The sequence below is a fragment of the Trichoplax adhaerens genome, genomic scaffold (assembly GCF_000150275.1).
Source record: "Trichoplax adhaerens TRIADscaffold_42 genomic scaffold, whole genome shotgun sequence".
Lineage (NCBI taxonomy): Eukaryota > Metazoa > Placozoa > Uniplacotomia > Trichoplacea > Trichoplacidae > Trichoplax > Trichoplax adhaerens.
In genome coordinates, this window is record NW_002060982.1 from 35,326 (window position 1) to 53,822 (window position 18,497).

The window sequence follows — 18,497 nt, forward strand, 5'->3', positions numbered from 1 at the left end:
AAAATTTGGTGCAATACATTATCTGAAGATAGAATTAAAATACTCATCCTTTAAAAACTACATTACTGTGATGGAGGGTTCGATATCTCAGAGGATTGAGATTTAGTCGCCATTTACAATTATTACAACAAAGGGTTTATAAAAGTTATGCTTTATTGTCGGTTAGTAATGTGAAGTACAGTGAGGTAGTTACGGTAGATCAGCGTGCAAGCTGTCGTGAGTAACGAGTAGAAGTATTAGACTGTGAGAGACTAACTAGAAGACTAACAGAGAGGCTAATAAACTCTGAGGTAGAAATCGCCGGTATTTATAGTTTTAAAGATAGAGCACATGCAGAGAATAGGATTGTGGAATTAGATACAACATATACCATAACAGGTTACAAAATAGCAGATGATTGTAGAAAACAGCGAGTACCGTAATAACTAAATACAGTAGTCTATATATGAATGTAGAGTAAGCGGACTGTAGATCTGTCTAAATATAAGAGCAATACAACATGTCTATATTTAAGAGTAGAATATAGTTACAGTATATTCTAAATACACTACAATTACTTTTATAACTAATAATTTAGCTTTTACATATCGTACCTAACTACCTACATGATGAAAATGTTACATGAACTCTATAATATCAAAGCTAGCAGATCATATTTCTACTTTGTAGAGGCTAATATACGTTAGTCAATATACTTGAGAGGATTAGTTACTAAAATGTTAGCTTCCAAAAAATTAATAATGCTATTGTATACTATCTTGAACTAATGCTCCTTTTACGTTATGATTATACAAATAGAATGGCTAGGTAAAATTTATTTACCGACAATGAGACTTAGACTATACAAGTCTCAATAGGTTGTAACTTAGACTCTAAAGCGATTACAAATCCCTTTATTAACTCACAGCAGGCTTATTTCTTTGGGTGAACCTTCAAAAAGTAAAGTATCTTTCTCATCTAAATACAGTTGCATACTGATTAACACTAAACTCGAAACTTCAGTTTGATTTTGTATAAATAAATATTTTTCTACACTTGCCCATTCTCACAAATTATAGTATTTAAAGGAAAATATATTACTGGCCGAAGTAAATCTTTGATCGAAATTACTGCGCGATGGCGTCTACGTTATGCCAGGTTATGCTTTTAGCTGTACTAAAAGGGGTTGCTTTCGGATTGTTTTCTCGGACCATGACAAAATTGTTACCGCTGGTTAGCGTTTATTCTATATTCCATGTATTATTTGAATTTACGAATACTTTTTGCGTATTACCAGTACGTAATAATATACTTACAACAAAGATTGTAGTTATAAATTGATTAGATTAAGTTAATTCTCTTGAACTACTAATGAAGCCGGTTACTAAAGAAACAAAAATACCAATAATCTGGTAAAAATTACTCTCTCACTAACTGAAGTATCAATTGGTGATATCTGTTGTTAAAAGTTGCCAATTTCAATAACATTTTAAAGGCGGAAATCCTGCATACACACAGCTGTCTAAAGCATGACGCTTTATAACCCGGTAGGAGTGCTGTTGCCGTATTAAAGTGGAAGATGATAGTATATCTTTAATACAATTTGTACGACTATCGTTGACGTTTAATTATCATAGATAGAGAAGGTCTTCTCTATCTTATCATTATATTATTTTCATCTGTACTTGTATAATCCTAACTGCCTATTAAATACATGCTGTCAGATCGCCTATGATTATTACGGACAGTCCAAAAAAACTTTTTTATTATAATTATAATTATTGGGCTTATTTTGCAATAGATGTAACTATATCTAAATGAGGATATACTTAATTGATCTAATACCGAACAAAACGTTAAAAAGATAAACAAACAATTTTCGTAACCTATCAGAACAATTGTAAAATGATATTCTTATAGAAATTTGCAATTTTAATGTAAAAATTGAAAGAACAATTTGAAGTCGAGACCCATTTTAGATACTCATAGTTTGATATAACAGTTAATACAATTTAATCTAACTAGCTATATCATTAACTATACAATTTTAGTACTATTGAAAGGCCTTCACTTTCGTCAGGTCAGTCATAAATCGGTTAAAATTGAAGTTATAGTTCTACATATTGGTATATTTCTGTATCGCTGGTAAGATAAAATAAGTATATTTTAAAGCTGTAGGCATATTAATCTATTATGATACAATGGATATCAAAATGATTAGAAGATGAATGTGTATCGAAGATTATAGTAGCAATGGATACGCGTCTATCTACAATCATGAAAGAAATGTAGGATCGGACGTTAACACAACAATTGATCGGTTTTATGATAGGCTCGCTACCGCAATATCTACTGTTAGCTCAATTACGGTGCCGTACTATCTACGAGTATATATATATATATATATATATATACAACTGTCTAATTACCATTGCACAAAAAAATGAGAAAACCCCTGATATAGTAGGATTGGTATATTGAAAATTACTCCTATTCTAAGATTATTAACGATCTGAAAATAATAATCAAATGATGTGTATCGATACGTGTATAGTAAATATAAAAGATAAAAATGTGAAGTTTTCTATGTGAAATTTTACATGCAGCAATTACAATTTCTTGTTAACTTTGAAGATCATATTAATTATAAAAGAATTATCTCATTCGTGTACTGCAGTAGTACTCAAATTCAATGCGGCTGCCATACGGAATATACCCGGTAGCATGCCAGTAAAGGTATTAAACATTTCTTCGGATATACCTTTCGGAATTAGAAATTGGACTATACATGCTTGATTATTGCTCCACATTTCATTTTCCATCATGAAACCTTTGACACATTTAAAAATTAATTCAGCCCTTTTAACACACCATGAAATTGTCATCTCTTCCGTCATTTCATTGACAAGAAGTAAAGGTATAGTGATAGTTGTGACATCATTGGATGCAGCTGTATTTAATGCATTACGTAAGCCAGTCAAGATAGGATGGCGATTAGGTAACCGATCGGATTTGACATCATCATTGACCACTAAATGATAGACTACATGTATATCGGATAAATTAGAATGGTGAGTAGAATAGAAATCACCTAATGCCAAGACTACAGAATCATCATCCTCATCCCAAAAGCTATCACGTCGAAGAGAAGAGAGTGTCGCGGATCGATTGCGTTGATTTTCAAGGTAGCCAGCTTTAACAGCAGAGTCCATATTAGAAATTGCATCAGATACTGATGGATCATAACTGTGTTGATCTTCGGGTAACATTTCTAGTGAATCGATATCATTATCTTCGCTGTCTTGTCTTTTAGCTCGTGTTGATTGGGATTTTTGAATACTACGGCGGATATGATGTAATTGCTCTGGATGGGATAGAAAGTGAAATTCACTGGATTCTTCGCATATCATGGCAAATTCATTCTTGATACCAGTATAACAATTGGGTTTATCATCTACAAGTAATATTAAACCATTTAATGTTGACGAATATAACGATAGTGCTGTTTGAATCCTTTGAGGTGGTGGTCCTATACCACTACCGATTGAGCCGGTATAAGCACTCCTGCATAAATCAAGTGGGTGACCAATCATTAAGCGTATATTATGCATGGTTTTCTTTTGTGTTCCTAAATAAATTGTAAAACTTTCTTCCATTCTGTTGTCGACATGATTATTGGATTCATGATTTAAATGGCTATCAGGTGCAGCTCTGGATAGCGTTGCAACAATACTATGTGGCATAGAAAGTGTTCTTTCAGTAGGTACACCATTATTTTCGACCATACTGTTATAGACACGTACCATCCAAGCATAAAATTCACGCTTTTGATTTTCCATCAAATCCGATAGAGTACTATTCCATTTAGCATTTTTGAATTGTAACTCTTCCATATGTTGAGCAGCTAATCGGCTGACTTTACGATCGGATGCTATGCCTGATTGAATGGCAATTTCCAATTGTTGTTGATGTTGAATTTCAAATTGTTCCAGTTCTGTATTACGTTGTTTGACAATTTCTTTGACTACCGATGCGTAGGTATACTCTAATTGTAAGATTGCTTCCATTGCCGGTGAATGAATTAAAGCATGATAAACTTGTGCCACCGATTGACCATTATCCAATTGAATGGATTGAACGGCATTCCTTTTATTGCTGTGATCACTCCAATGAGCTACTTCATCTTGTAAACATTTACACCAATGATCAGAAATATCCTTAATCACATCTGGACCGAATTGTTTCAAATGATGAATCGATTGCTCGGCTTTATCCACTTGAAGTTGGCATAATGTCGACGATACAAATTCTTTCAACGAAGCTTGTAACTTGCCAAGCAGATAACATGGTAAATTGTGCGCGGTTATTAATCGATGTGCTAATTCATTAGTATGGCATGTTAAGGGGACGACAATCTTGACTTTTAAAAGTTTCTTACGCCCACTATTTTGATAGTAGAAGTGGAATTCTTTGTCGACTTTTGGATAGATCAATTGATCTTTAATCTTATTTTTGCGCTGATGTCGATCATGATGTTGGCGGTTGTTACTGGCCATGCTACGCCTTTTGCCTTTTCGACGATGGTCACAGTTCACCTTAGCAATACAGTCACGGACCCAAGCTAGTATTGAATGTCTTCACCGATTCCAATCTCGCAAAGTCGAGCGATTCACTGCGTTTACGATTTTATTTTCCCCTTGTAATGATTGCAATAGGAGATTTTATCCTTGGCCGATGGATAGTTAGTCAATCTTGATGATAGCAACTTGATATTCTTCTTCAACTTCGGATGTGGTTACTGCCGGCATTGCATGCCTACTAGCTTCTCGATTACCTCTCGCATTCTCTTCAATGTTACTATAGCACTTGATGGTGTGCACTCATACTGTACTCTATCATGAGTACTGTACGTCCTGTCCAGTACAGTACAGTACACTCGTCATGGCAACTACAGTACACAGTACTGTAAGAACTGGATTACAGTACAGTGTACTGTAACCCCAGAGGTCCCCCCAAAACATGGAGTGCTCACTTTTACCCTGCTCAGCGGTATCGTAAGTAACTCATTATCCTCATCATTGACTGTGGAATGGACTCCATTCGCATCATTGAGTCATTTCATTCTTGACGGTAGTTGCTGTGATAGTTTACTATGTACTACACTGTATGTCCATCAATGTATCCACGATATCGTCGATGTATCTGCGTTACTAGATCATTTAACGCATGAAATTTATTTGACGCTGTATGCGATTGAACGCTGCAAAATACTCCATCTCACCTCGTCCTATCAAAACAGACACTCGACTGCATTCGATTCATTGGACGATGTATAGGATTCAACACTGCAAAGTCTTCAATTGACCCTCGTAATATGAAAACCTACTGTCTCTTGATATTGTTTTCATGCTATACCACTACATTGCATACTGTGCAGTGTACAATTTAGGCAGTCCTGACTGTCAATGGTGTGAAAAGGCAATGGCAACCCGATAGAATCCGATCCAATGGATCATTTTCCAACCCCAAATGAGTAGAATTGCCATACAAACACCGTCATACTATGGAAATTCTTGGCCCCAATCGACCGCTTGCTGTCGGGTTTCGGGTTGACGGACCCTGGACGAGAAGACTACAGTACAGATCTCCGTCTACAGTGTACAGTACAGTATAATATTACATACTGTATAATTATACAGTACTGTATTAGTTATATTACTGTAACAGTACTGTACAGTATTGTATATTAAGTAAAATTAATATTATAGTACAGTACAGTATACTGTTTCTATACTCATCCTTCTGTACAGTACAGTACACTGTTCAGTAGGACCAGACCAGACCAAGAAAACTACAGTACTACAGTCCGCACTGTACAGTACTGTACTGTACGCCACTGTACATAGTACTGTATGACTGACCAGTCAACCAAGTGCCATGCACGCCCTCAACACAACTCGGCGAACTCGCCACATCTTGAAAAGAGAGCAGGCACGTCGAGCGTAAAGCTGTTGGAAACAGCATGGAAGAAATGAAAGAAAGCACTTCTCTGACCCAAGCCAATGCAACTTTTCAAAATCCAAATAATGTATGCCTAAAATAACAGTGTAATCAATAGGTAACCTGATCCTTTTTCGCCTCTATTCCAATTCATCTCCACGTCGTTCCACTAACGAACAATGCTTACCCAGCCAAGTTGTTGTATCTTAGTAACCAATTGGTCAAGCTCGCTTCACTTGGCCACTCTTGACAATAACCCACACTCAATAGTAATCTTCATCATTCATCCGATTCTTCACTTATATGTAGATAGAGATGTAGGGTACTATTCATGATTGAGAATCAATTTCTAGACTAGGTTAAGTTGGACGAGCTTTCACGACCTACATCTTTCATTTTTTCCCCTTTGCAAAGTAATGACTTCTAGCTGTTGCTAATTGAATTGAATGACCTACATCTTTTATTTTTTCCCCATTGCAAAGTATTGACTTCTAGCTGTTGCTAATTGAATTGAATGTAACGTAATATGCTGGTGGATCATGGAAGTCAGTATTGTTCAAAACGAAGACAAATTCTATTGCTGGTAGTTATAGGCTAGACTACAGTAGGCTCCATTGTAAGCTCATCGGTAGCAATGAAAGCGTTCTAGTGTCATATAAGCTAATCAATCATTACTCTTAAAAGCTGTTAATCAGACCACGCTTGATTGGACAGCTCTACGGTCTGCCAACCTTTAGATTAGGAATGATCGAGGAAGGACGCAGTCTGTACAACTCTTTTGACAATAAATCAATGTCACAGTAGCACCTCACTCACTCTTGGCTTAGATCAGGCCCAGTCCTCTTTACCCCTAGGATCAAAATTAAAAGAGAATACTGCATACATTGACTGCAGCTTAGGATAGACCTGCAATCATAATGTCAGCAAACGGTATAGAGTAAAACTGTATTGTCAAGAACCGATTACAGATAGCAACTCACTATCTGATTGTTGAAGCAATAAAATTAAAATTCAGTTGCGATATTACGGCATGTTTCACAGAAATTTACCATTGATGATCATTTTTTTGGATGACATATTAGAACAATGCCAAACCTGCTGCAGTCGAAAGTGTCAATAACCAATTTGAAGGTGATCCTGTTCCTGGTAAGCAAAGGCAAAATAAAACATTAGATTATTCCGAATTCGATCTAGCACAAGCTGCTCAACATGGCGCATTCGAGAGATGTGTACAGCTAGTAGATGAAGCGCAAGCTGATGTTTGCCAAACTGATGCAGAGGGCATAACGGCATTGCATTGGGCTGCGATCAATAATCGATTAGAGATTGCTGAGTAAGTGCAGTTCAATTTGGATAAATGATCAGCAACTGAGTCCCTATGTGGCGTAATCGTTCTACAGTAAATAAAATTATTCTTTTCTCTTAGATTTTTCGTTCTTAGAGGTGCAGATATCAATGCACAAGGTGGCCTCCTGAAAGGGACACCTATAAATTGGGCGACAAGACAAGGACACTTAAAAATGGTCGTCTTGTTAATGAGACATGGAGCTGATCCTTCTATTAAAGATACTGAAGGTAGAATTCGTTCACTCTCCGAAATGTTGCAACTTTATATGTTTATTATCGCCTTCTACTGATGTACTCGCACTTCAACGATTAATATGATAGGATATGCTTGCCTTCATCTGGCTTGCCAGTTTCATCATACCAACATTGCTGCTTACTTAATAGCAAAAGGCGAGGTAAATTCTGAACGGTGATCTTACTTGATTCGTTAAATTAAATGATTATAATTCGTATTTTGAAATACAGCATTTGACATCAGGTACAAATTATATCAAACAAATTTATACAAATGGTTGAAATCAAGATTCTTGCAAAATGTTACTATATGCTTCATAATGGTACTGCTTGATTTATATTGGATTAGGAAATAGACATGATGGACGACAATGGTATGACACCGCTGATGTGGGCATCTTACAAATGCCATGGGTAATAAGAGAGCCTGTTTTAGTTTCGAATACATTACGTTTAACTTACATTAACGGAGCATCCCATATAGCTTCAATACCTATACAGTTATATTCTTTGTTGTGATTATTTTTACAAGTACCATAACTTGAGACAATCGACATGATTACGAAATAGTAATGCAGGTTATTCACTAGGCTTAGAATTTTTTGCATCATAACCAATTTATAATTTATCATCGTACGCATGTCTCTACCTCTACATACTCTACGTACAAATAACGCAGGATAAATTACATTAATCTATTGTAGAATAGACCCTGTGCGTTTACTAATATCCTGCGGTGCTGCTTTAAACTTTCAAGATAATGTTCACCTTAATTCAGGTCGGTTAAATTAAAGCTACTTATTCTCTCGTAACAATATCAATTTCCAATCAATGGGTATACAATTGCTTACTAATCACTAACTTATATGCTTACAAAATAGCTATACATTGGGCTTTAACTTCTAATAATGGTAGTGCAATAAGTCAATTGTGTAATGCTGGCTGTACATTAGATCTGGTCAATGCGAAGGTTAGATGATGATCAAAATGATTAATTTGTGTAAAGATTTCCCTACTTATAAGATTCCTATGATCGTGTAAATGATCTCTGCTTATTGTTAACGTGAGAACTTTAATATCGATATATTTGGTCATGCTGTAGAAAGAAACTCCTTTAGATATTGCTGTAGCAAAAAAGAATAATTTTGCCATTAAAAAAATTGAAGGCAAACTGAAAAAACAGAAACCGTCTGGGAATAGGATTATTGTTTGGATGACATTAAATAAGGTGCTTTTTTAGAATTCAATTGAATACAAAATTGATACAATATGTTATGGTAATAGAATCAATTTAGTTACTCTGTGCAATCTATCGTTTCTCTTTACTAGGAATTGGGTAACAAGGTTATGTTCATATACCCGATTATGGCCTTCGGTGGTATTGGTCTATGTTTGCAGTATGGAAGTTCGTTATTGTGGTCAATGCTATATTTGATCTTATTGTGGATAGTATCAGCCCAAGTATTAAAGTAAGATAAAAGATTTGAGATTTTGCTTCTTTAGTATCGTAATAACATAAGTATTTTATAAATTACCTCTGCTCTCAAATTCTCCTTTACCAAATATCGAAATAGAATTTTTTTAAGAAATACAACATTGATTGAAAGTCCAATCATGGCTTCGTGGTATACTGCCACTAAATCTTGGATGTACTTTACCTGGATTTACTTATTTTGGCCATGTATCTGACCACATAATACAAAATATGATGTTTATTGCATTATTGTAACACTACAAAGTTCACTAACAATGTTACTTTCCTTAATCTATTGCCATCAGTTGTAACTGACTTGCCAACACTTTTAGTATTTGTAATTTCCACCACTGGCATCATGTACAATTTTTACCGCGTGGTGTTTAGCGATCCAGGGTATTTAGTTGCTAGTTTAGAACAAAAGAAAAAGGTTAGCGACCGCAATGTAACCATCTTGTCAGATTTCTTTTACTTTACCGGGTATATCTGACCTTTAGGCTATCATTTACTTGGCTGAGCATGATGAACTTACCGTGGATACGTTCTGTTCTACATGTTTGGTTAGTTTGATTAATATTTTCTTCTCGAAATTAACAAATCAATTGTATCATATAGGCTATAACGCCTAGCACTCTGGAATATGGTCATCGATTTACTAATAATATCGTATCATTCTAAATCTATACAATATCGTAGCTCAGGAAGCCAGCACGTTCGAAACATTGTTCGATATGTAATAAATGTGTAGCAGCTATGGATCATCACTGCCCGTGGATTTTAAATTGTGTTGGTTCGTTCTAATGTACATTATTTGGAATTTTCGAATGTACTTGGGAACGTAGTTGGTAATACCCAATTTTTTAACGCTGTTCTACTTTGACATTTGTAGGAGCAAAAAATCACAAATATTTTGTACAATTTTTATTTTTCTTGGTTGTATTAAATTTTTTATACGCTTTTGGCGCCCGTCGATGTAAGAATTATCATGTCGTAATTATACATAAATATAGCTTTAGTATTATGTTAGTAGATTGAATTGATTCATTTTACGTAAAGACTATAACGGAGCTTGCCCGGCCTATAGCAATAACGATTCTGGATGGCTGTATCATTGGATTGTGATTGCATTCAAATGCTCGCCATGGGCGTTCTGGTTGGAATTAAACTCATGGTTTCACTGCTGCTGGATTGGTATGCTGTTTGTTTGTCAGTTTTATCAGGTACGTCTATGTGCCCATAAATGAACATTGAAACAGATCAGAGGGTGAAATTTTATTAATCTTAATCACTTAACATCGACATTCACAGTTTCATTTATCTATTAGATGATAATCCTTGGTATGACAACAAATGAACGTATGAATAGCTATAGGTATAAACATTTTTACAAGAATGGGAAAATCGCCAGTCCTTTTAGGTTAGTGGTTGAAGGTAGCTTATTCGTAACTGAAAAATATAAAATACATGTTCTGTAGTGTTGAAATGATTTAATTCGTAAAGAATAGCTAGTTGTAAAGCTGAGTGTATTTTTCTCTTGTTTAGTCGTGGTATTATAGGCAATTTTATCCAGTTTTTTGAATGCAGTTGTTGTGGACTTTTTCAAATATATCGCATTGATTGGAGTAACAAGTATCAGCATAACTTGATACCGGAAGAAAACGACATCTACTGGGAAGTATAATAAAGCCGTAATTACCATCAATCATTTCATTTTGCCTATGATTTATAAGCAACAACTGAAACTATGTCATCATGTAAATTAATACGCATTTATATCTACACGATGATGGTTAATTTCTTGAATTTGAAATCCTTGTGATGATAACGTTTTATTTTTTCAGTATATTAAAATTGGCCGTAATAAGTATCAGTGATGTATCTACGTCGCCGTCTGCTGATTGATGTTGATTTTTCTCTTAGCCCTGTACCACTTCGTTAAGTAACATTTGTTAGACAATACAGGATCGATCATGATTAAGCGAGTGTCTATGCTCTTAAATTGATCAATTTGTATTTTTATCTAATTTATGTAATGTAAGAATCAATTTCGCCTCGTATAACGTATGTGGCATTAGATTAAGAATTTTTTTCGTCTTAGTCCGGTTCATGCCGTTGTATCTCATGCTTGTAACTGTTTATATATATTTCGACACACTGCCATGTAACGATTTTATTATGGACGTAGACATACGCGTATGCGTATACAATTATAATCAAATGATAGATGCACACTATTTAGGCTACTCTTCACAGACAAAATGTAATAGATATATTGGTAGTATTATATCATGGCGTACTTACTTTATCAGTAACCCATTAAAAAGTAACGAGAGGTTAGGATCGGAACAAACGTGTTCGACTATCTAGAATGCAATGGTGTATTCAAATGTTGCAAAAAATCAGTTAGCTGGATAGCCGTATGTTTTGTTTCATGACCCGACGAAATGCATGATATATCTTCATATTGCATCACATTAGCTACTTTAATTAAAGGATGTATATTAATAAATTTTGATATTAAAGAACTACGTATTTATTCCAAGTAAGTAAAGCCTTAAAACAGTCTCGACTAAGTCCTATTGTACGCTCGATAGTAGCCTCTTACAAATGTTCGTAGTTTCTGTGCGTATCACGATAGTGTGAAATCATTTTAAATTGGATGGCAGTTGGTAACGTAAATTATATTAATTATTGTTTCGAAAGAAAATAGCACACTTAGATCTAAAGTCAATAAAGCATGACCTTACCACTTATTAACTGCAAGTCAAATGCTTTATTAATCAATCTCGGTAATAAACTCAAATTTAGTAAATGCTACCTTACAATATCGGGAAATAAATATATCAGTAATTACTACGGCTACCAGATACTCTATTGCAATGATCACTTCATTGACATTCCCAAATACCATATATCATATGATACTACTATTTATAGGCTGCGCAAAATCAGTTACACCAGAAGTAGCCAAAATAATCGTTTACAATATAAAGTAGGTTAATTGATGGATAGACAACTACAATTATAACATTATTATCATTATTACAATAAAGCAAATCATTATAGAACCATATTGATACATTGAATAAGACGGGATTAACCTATAAAAAGATGGATTTCAAATAAGACTATTCTGGAATCACAATCCTCCATAATTGTAATCAGTTTTGGTACTTTGAATATGCCTACAACAGGGTGACTTTCAGTTAGACATTGACTTAACCTTCTTCATTTTGGTATGATACAAATTTACATAAAAATTCAAATGGATGGTCACGGCAATTTTAAGAGCTAACACTATTCGCAACATCGTATAACTGACTACAATTCGTTAATTGCAAGAAACGTGGGAACCGATACAACAGAACGCAGAATCACGCCTACAACTACTGTAAAAGACCGATAATTATCCGTTAAGTAGCATTAAAATTAATACAAAAAGCATATCACAAAGTTTTAACAAGGAAAAGAAACATAGTTATTAGAAAATCCAATGCCATCTGCAGCTTAATTTCTCAGCTAGTTCCTAAATATTAAGACCTAGTCCAAGTGGCGTCAACAGTAGTGGCTGACTAGCGCCAGTCTTTGTATTACTGTTGCTGTTGCTGTTGGGGTTGTGGTTGTTGAGAGGATCGATCGTCACGATATCTTTGATAGTTGCCACCGCCAGAACCACGTGGACGGCCTACATCCGTATATTAAAGGTAATTATTATAAATATGCTCCTTAAATCGTTTACAAAAAAAAAAAGCATGCGATACAAGCATATAACGAACCTCCACGATTTCCTCCACGATTTCCGCCACGTCCACCACGGTATTGGCCATCCTGATTTCCCTTCGTTGTAGTTATTGGTATTAGTTAGAAAAACATTAATATATTTATGTAATAAAGATAATACTTCAATCTTACAGGGAATCTTCCACCGGCACCTTCTTTTCCACCACGATCGCCATTACGATTTCTAATCCTGTTGCGGCCTTGATTGCCACGGCCTCGATTCCCACCTCGAAAATTTCGCGGGCGCCTGTTGCCTTTTTGAGCTAAAGAACAATTGAAATAGATTTTATATACACGTCTATCTACATTATAGTGCAATTTAATTGCAACAATATTAATTATACATTACTCAAACAATGTGGTGTCGAATGAAACAATCCATCAGTAATAATAAATTCCAGTATCACAATTATTGTAAAATCTATGATAAAATACTAAAGCATACATTCAAAACCGTCATCTTTCTCTGTAGCTTCGCCTTGTTCAGCAAAATCTCCCGTAGGCGCATTAGGCATATTTAACTTTTCTTCGGACACTATATCATGACATGATCTATCTTAGTTTTTTAAATACGCATCGGTAATAAGGAACTACTTCACGCAACAGGTGTGTTAGCTCGAGTTGTTTGACAAATACTTTAATCGCAAACATACTAAGTAGTTGGTAAAACGTTGATGAGCAAACATTTACCTGAATCCTTCTCGGCAGAAACTGCCACTTCGACGTTTTTATCATTATTCTTTACTTCCTAGAAAATATATAACAATTACTATTAATGGAGTGCCATCCTTTTTAAGTTAAAATATCAAGACGTATAGTAAAAATCATCAATTACCGCCGGTAACAGTTCGCCACTAGTTACTTCCGCATCTCCATTTGATGGCCTTTCAACGGTTTCCTGCTGTGGCTCTTCCTTTACTGGTTCAGTAACTTTATCTTTAAGTTCACCAGTATACAATGAGCACAATTCAATTCCTTGCATAACTGCCATCAATTTATCATCTGCAAGCAAGTACATTAATAGAGTTAAGAGCTGAATCGATCTTAAAATACCGTAGTTACTAATAGACAAAGTTTAAAATCAATGAAAACACTTTATCAGTTAATCGTCTTTGTGAACGTACATGTCGTTCCAACTACAGGCTTTTCTTTCTTTTCTATGAGATTATAAAAATGATCACCTGATGTCTTCACACTATAATAGATATTAAATGTGGAGAATTAATCCAGAAATAAAACAAGGCCATATGCTTAATAAATCCATAATTAGCATTGGTTAAGATAGACTGTAATTATTCCATTAATGCTAAGTACCTTGTTGGATCAAGAACTAGTTCCTGAAAAGCCTCGATTTGACGAATTTCATCCTCATTTAATTTCTAAAACGCCCCATTTTTGGATAACAACATAACATCGAGATTACTGTTAAGCATTGGCTTTAATAAATAACAATCAGCTAGCTCAATTGGCGTATCCAAATTGCGTCAAGTGAACGGATGCAATTTTACTAGAGAAAATGAAATCTCTTCGCTTGTTATACTATCTAAATCTTACCGTAGCACCGTTGCTACCTTCCAAGAAGTACTGTCGAGTCTCAGGATTGACAGCAGCTAGGAGTCTTTGCAATTTCAAGATATCGCAAATTCTGACTCGATCTGCTTCAATTCGTGTTGCTTGCTCTTTCCTCATTTGCTTTTTTTGATTTTTCTGCCACTGCACCATGCACCCAAAAAAATTTTAAGAAATGAAGATAAATTTTAGCTTTAAATAACAATTTCTCGTATAGTACCTCACGTATAATTTATTGCTCTTGAGATGGAGCCTTAAATTATAACATAAGCTAATACAAGTTTGATAGTAGTAAGATTGATGACACCAATCTATTCTACATGCTATACAGTATCCTAAACCAATCTCTTTTTATATAGGAAAAGCTGGTTTACACTGTATGACAACACGCTGCATTTTACCGCTTTAAACACTTAAATTGCAGCTAAAAGAGTAAATTACGAAAGGGAATGATTCATAATTAAATTAATACATATTGTATTATTAAAGTAAATGGGCTTTAACGTTAAAAGTTTACACATAATATTGGATATCGCTCCAAAAATTATGCAATCTTCTGTTTTTAAACTAAACTGACACTAGTACTGGGTCTACTTTGCATTCAATCGGATTTCATCGCTCAATTACTGCAATTCTAGGTTATCATAAGAACTAAATCAGTTTGCATCCAAAGTAGTTTCATATTTTAACAAAATTACCTCTTCCATCAACTTATAATATTGCTGATTGATTTCGCGATAAGTTTCCAAATCTGTTTCAACACTTTTAGCCTGACTGATTGCTTCCTATCAAAATATAGATTGTAAATACACTAATTAATAACACGTAGAAAATATTTGCTTAAACATTTAAAAAATAGTTATCTATTTCGTGATAAATGTATGTGCACAATAATAACGGAAGCCTTATCCGCTAGATCTAGTGTAGCACTCTAATCACATACAAGGCAACATTGACCGATTGGGTTGATAGCGCTTCATTTCTACGAACATGAATTTATGTTACGATATCTATATAGAGAGCATGGTAGGATACTACTGAGTCACTATTTCATTAGATCTTGCGCTTTCGTAGTATTACCGTTACCGTGGTTAAACTTATTATATACATGTACACAGTATAGTATCATGGAACACTAAATACCATTAAAATACAGTAATAATCAAGGTTCAACCTTATCACTTGAAAAGAAGACAATAATAAATGCAAAAGATAGAACGGATCAAGTGTATTCGATCAGAGGAGAACTACCTGCTTGAACTTATCTATATTGCAATTAAGCAAGAGCAGTTCCATAAAGATCACATAATGTGTATACTATACACTATACAGTATTAATTAACCTTTATCATACGATTGTCATACCCCAAAAAACTGTAGTAATGAAATAGCGCAATGACATGCAAGTGGTGCTGCTGCCAGGTACTTTCATGTCGACAAAGTGAAAGGTATCTTATTTTTGTATGCTGCAAAGGTCGACACATAAAGATGTCTATCGATAATACGCCTATGGAAGTTCTATACAGTATATTAAAGTAAAGGCTAAGGTTGGTAGAATCCCACCAGACAATCCAATATTGCATTCGATGCTGTCGTTCTACTCTACAGTATCACCATCATTGAGCCCCAACGAATTGCCATGCACATTCAATCAAGCATAAGACTGACGAAAGCCATGAGAAGCGGCGGTCTCTTGACCGCACAGTTAACATCGTCGATCATGAAATGGAAGTCATAACAAGAGTGATGACAATCTTTACTTGTTGAAAACAGTGCCATTGCTATGACTGCAAATGTCCGTGATAGTATGTCTACTATCAAGTTGCGATACTACATCTTGGGTATCAGTGCAGCTATCATCTGTGCTGATTTGTATCATTCATGCAATATCAAGGGTAAATTTAACGATAGCGACCAGTTCGTTACCTTTTGATCTTGATTCAGTTCTTTGCCTTCCTCCTCGATTTTTTTCAAATTTTCGAGTTTAGTCTAGGTAGAGAAAGTGATTCAAGTATCGATTTAATTGCATACAAAGTGGTCGAAGATTATCCAAAATTCCACATGTTATGCGTGGGAAAAACGTCTAGTAACATGATGCAAATTGAAAGTAGGAAATACGTCCACTTTCTATTTATGCCATAACGATCCATCTATTTATACTCTCTACTATCAACTGTACCAATAAAATGGAGCAGTTTCCAATCGATACATGAACTAACGTGCACTAGACTGCTTCAAATTGATTGTGATGTACAATAACCGCAATGGCATTTTGTCATTGAAAGTCAAGATCACTTTCCATACCTTTCTCTTACACAAATTGCGAATTTTCTTATCAATAACACCAATAAAGGACCTTGCTAATGATTCTTCATTGGTTTCTATCGCTTTTGGGTTGCTTAGAGCATTAGCCACTTGGCTAGAATCTTCGTTAGCTGCAGCTGGCATGATGGAAATGGATTAGTAAGAAGAAGTCAATCAAAATGGCGGTGGTTGATCAACGTTAGTAGCCGAAAAAAATTGGCGTATGAGATACAGCATGGGAAATCACATGCTTTATCAGCTTGAATTTAGCTCCGGTCTAGTTGTAGGGTACTGTATGGAAGGTGAGTATCAATTTTATACTGTACTATAGAAGAATAATCCTGTCCATCGTCGATGACTGTACACCACCGGAATGGCTCAGATTGGGATGATCAGTACGGTATTTTACAGTACTATTCACTGTAGACTACAGTACTCCAACTGCCTCTACAGTACTATACACTGTTCACTTACTGGACCGTACCGTAAAGTCTGTACGTAGTATACTGTACGCTTCATTGGCAATGCCACCAGGTTTCTTAGCACGTTTCCTACTGTACTGTACCGTACTCAGTGTACCATACTGTACTGTACAGTGTACAGTACAGTCCTGTACTACACAGTGTAAAGTACTGTACCTGTTGTACTGTAGGTGAGATAGGTGAGATCAGGAGCTTGTGAGCAAGTCCCTGGTAAGAACCCAATGAACACTGCGGGCGCTTGAATGCGCCCCAAAATCATATGGCCATCAACATGCATCGTATTCAGACAACTATATCCATCATTTCATGTTATAGCTTCCTCTGACCGCTAGGAGTTGTGGATTCCAATGATGTGTTACATGATCCTTCCAACACCTTGAAATATTACCATGCCAGTTCAGCATGAGGGCAGACTTTGTTTGGTTTTTGTTTATCCTAACAACATCCCTTCCTCTACAGTACTCGGTACTGCACTGTACAGTACATTGCAACTTTACGGCGTCTTGAATTTCATTGTACTGTACTGTACTGTACTGTACAGTGTACAGTACAGTAGATCTGACTTTTAGATACAGTGTACTGTACTGTACTGTGCAATACTGAGTGAGAAAAATATTACTAAAACCGATGGGCTAATGCAGTAAGTAGTTGATACCAACTGTACTGTACTGTACAAGTGTACATCTGTTAAATTAGCTTCTACCGAAAATAATATTGCTGTACAGTGTCTGTAGAGACCCTTTTGAAGGGTCTCTAGTGTACAGTGTGCAACATACTGTATATCTTTCTATTTATAGACTGTCGACGACAGCGAGAGAGAGATGTTTTAATTAATTATACTGTACGCGACATCAATTTTGCAAACGATTGTAGAGACCCCCATTTAGCTTTTCAGTTCGATACCCTAATTTTGTTCATATTTTACGGCCATATGTAGCTGTACAGTACAAAGTAGCTGAGACAGCGATACAATAGGTATATCAATAAAAGAGAAAGCACTTTTTCGCTAGCCACTGATGTAAGAAATAATCAAGGAAGTCGCTCGCAAAATTAACATCACTTGGAAAAAGTCATGAGCACAACTTAAGTCAGTCGGGTTGCAGCAATGCCGGTTTTCTTCTTTATTAACCTGTAATCACCTCGATGGTTTCAGTCTGTCAGTCTGTAACTACTGGACGCTGTACAGTGTACAGTACAGTACTGTACTATGCTATGCAATACAGTACCAGTGTTCAGAACACAATCTGCAGTCAGTACGGTACTGTACTCCAATCATCCAGTTTAGTGTCAACTACAGGAGACACTACAGTACGTACTGTACAAGTGTA

The 18,497-nt window shown here is 35.4% G+C and overlaps 2 protein-coding genes across 2 annotated transcripts; both read right to left on the reverse strand.

The window, feature by feature from the left end:
- Nucleotides 1–2,651: 2,651 nt before the first annotated feature.
- On the reverse strand, nt 2,652–4,409 carry TRIADDRAFT_2109 (uncharacterized protein; the record flags this gene model as incomplete). The annotated part of the gene is made up of 2 exons (XM_002118281.1): nt 2,652–3,111; nt 3,247–4,409. Coding segments are annotated over 2 exons (1,623 nt in total), but the record flags the coding sequence as incomplete, so codon positions are not given.
- An 8,215-nt stretch (nt 4,410–12,624) lies between these two features.
- On the reverse strand, nt 12,625–16,831 carry TRIADDRAFT_62347 (uncharacterized protein; the record flags this gene model as incomplete). Its single annotated transcript, XM_002118282.1, has 12 exons — nt 12,625–12,719; nt 12,811–12,871; nt 12,947–13,077; nt 13,260–13,349; nt 13,505–13,562; nt 13,650–13,816; nt 13,939–14,009; nt 14,129–14,193; nt 14,369–14,527; nt 15,082–15,168; nt 16,310–16,372; nt 16,688–16,831. The coding sequence occupies 12 exons, from the start codon at nt 16,829–16,831 to the stop codon at nt 12,625–12,627; spliced, it is 1,191 nt and encodes a 396-aa protein (XP_002118318.1).
- Nucleotides 16,832–18,497: the final 1,666 nt, after the last annotated feature.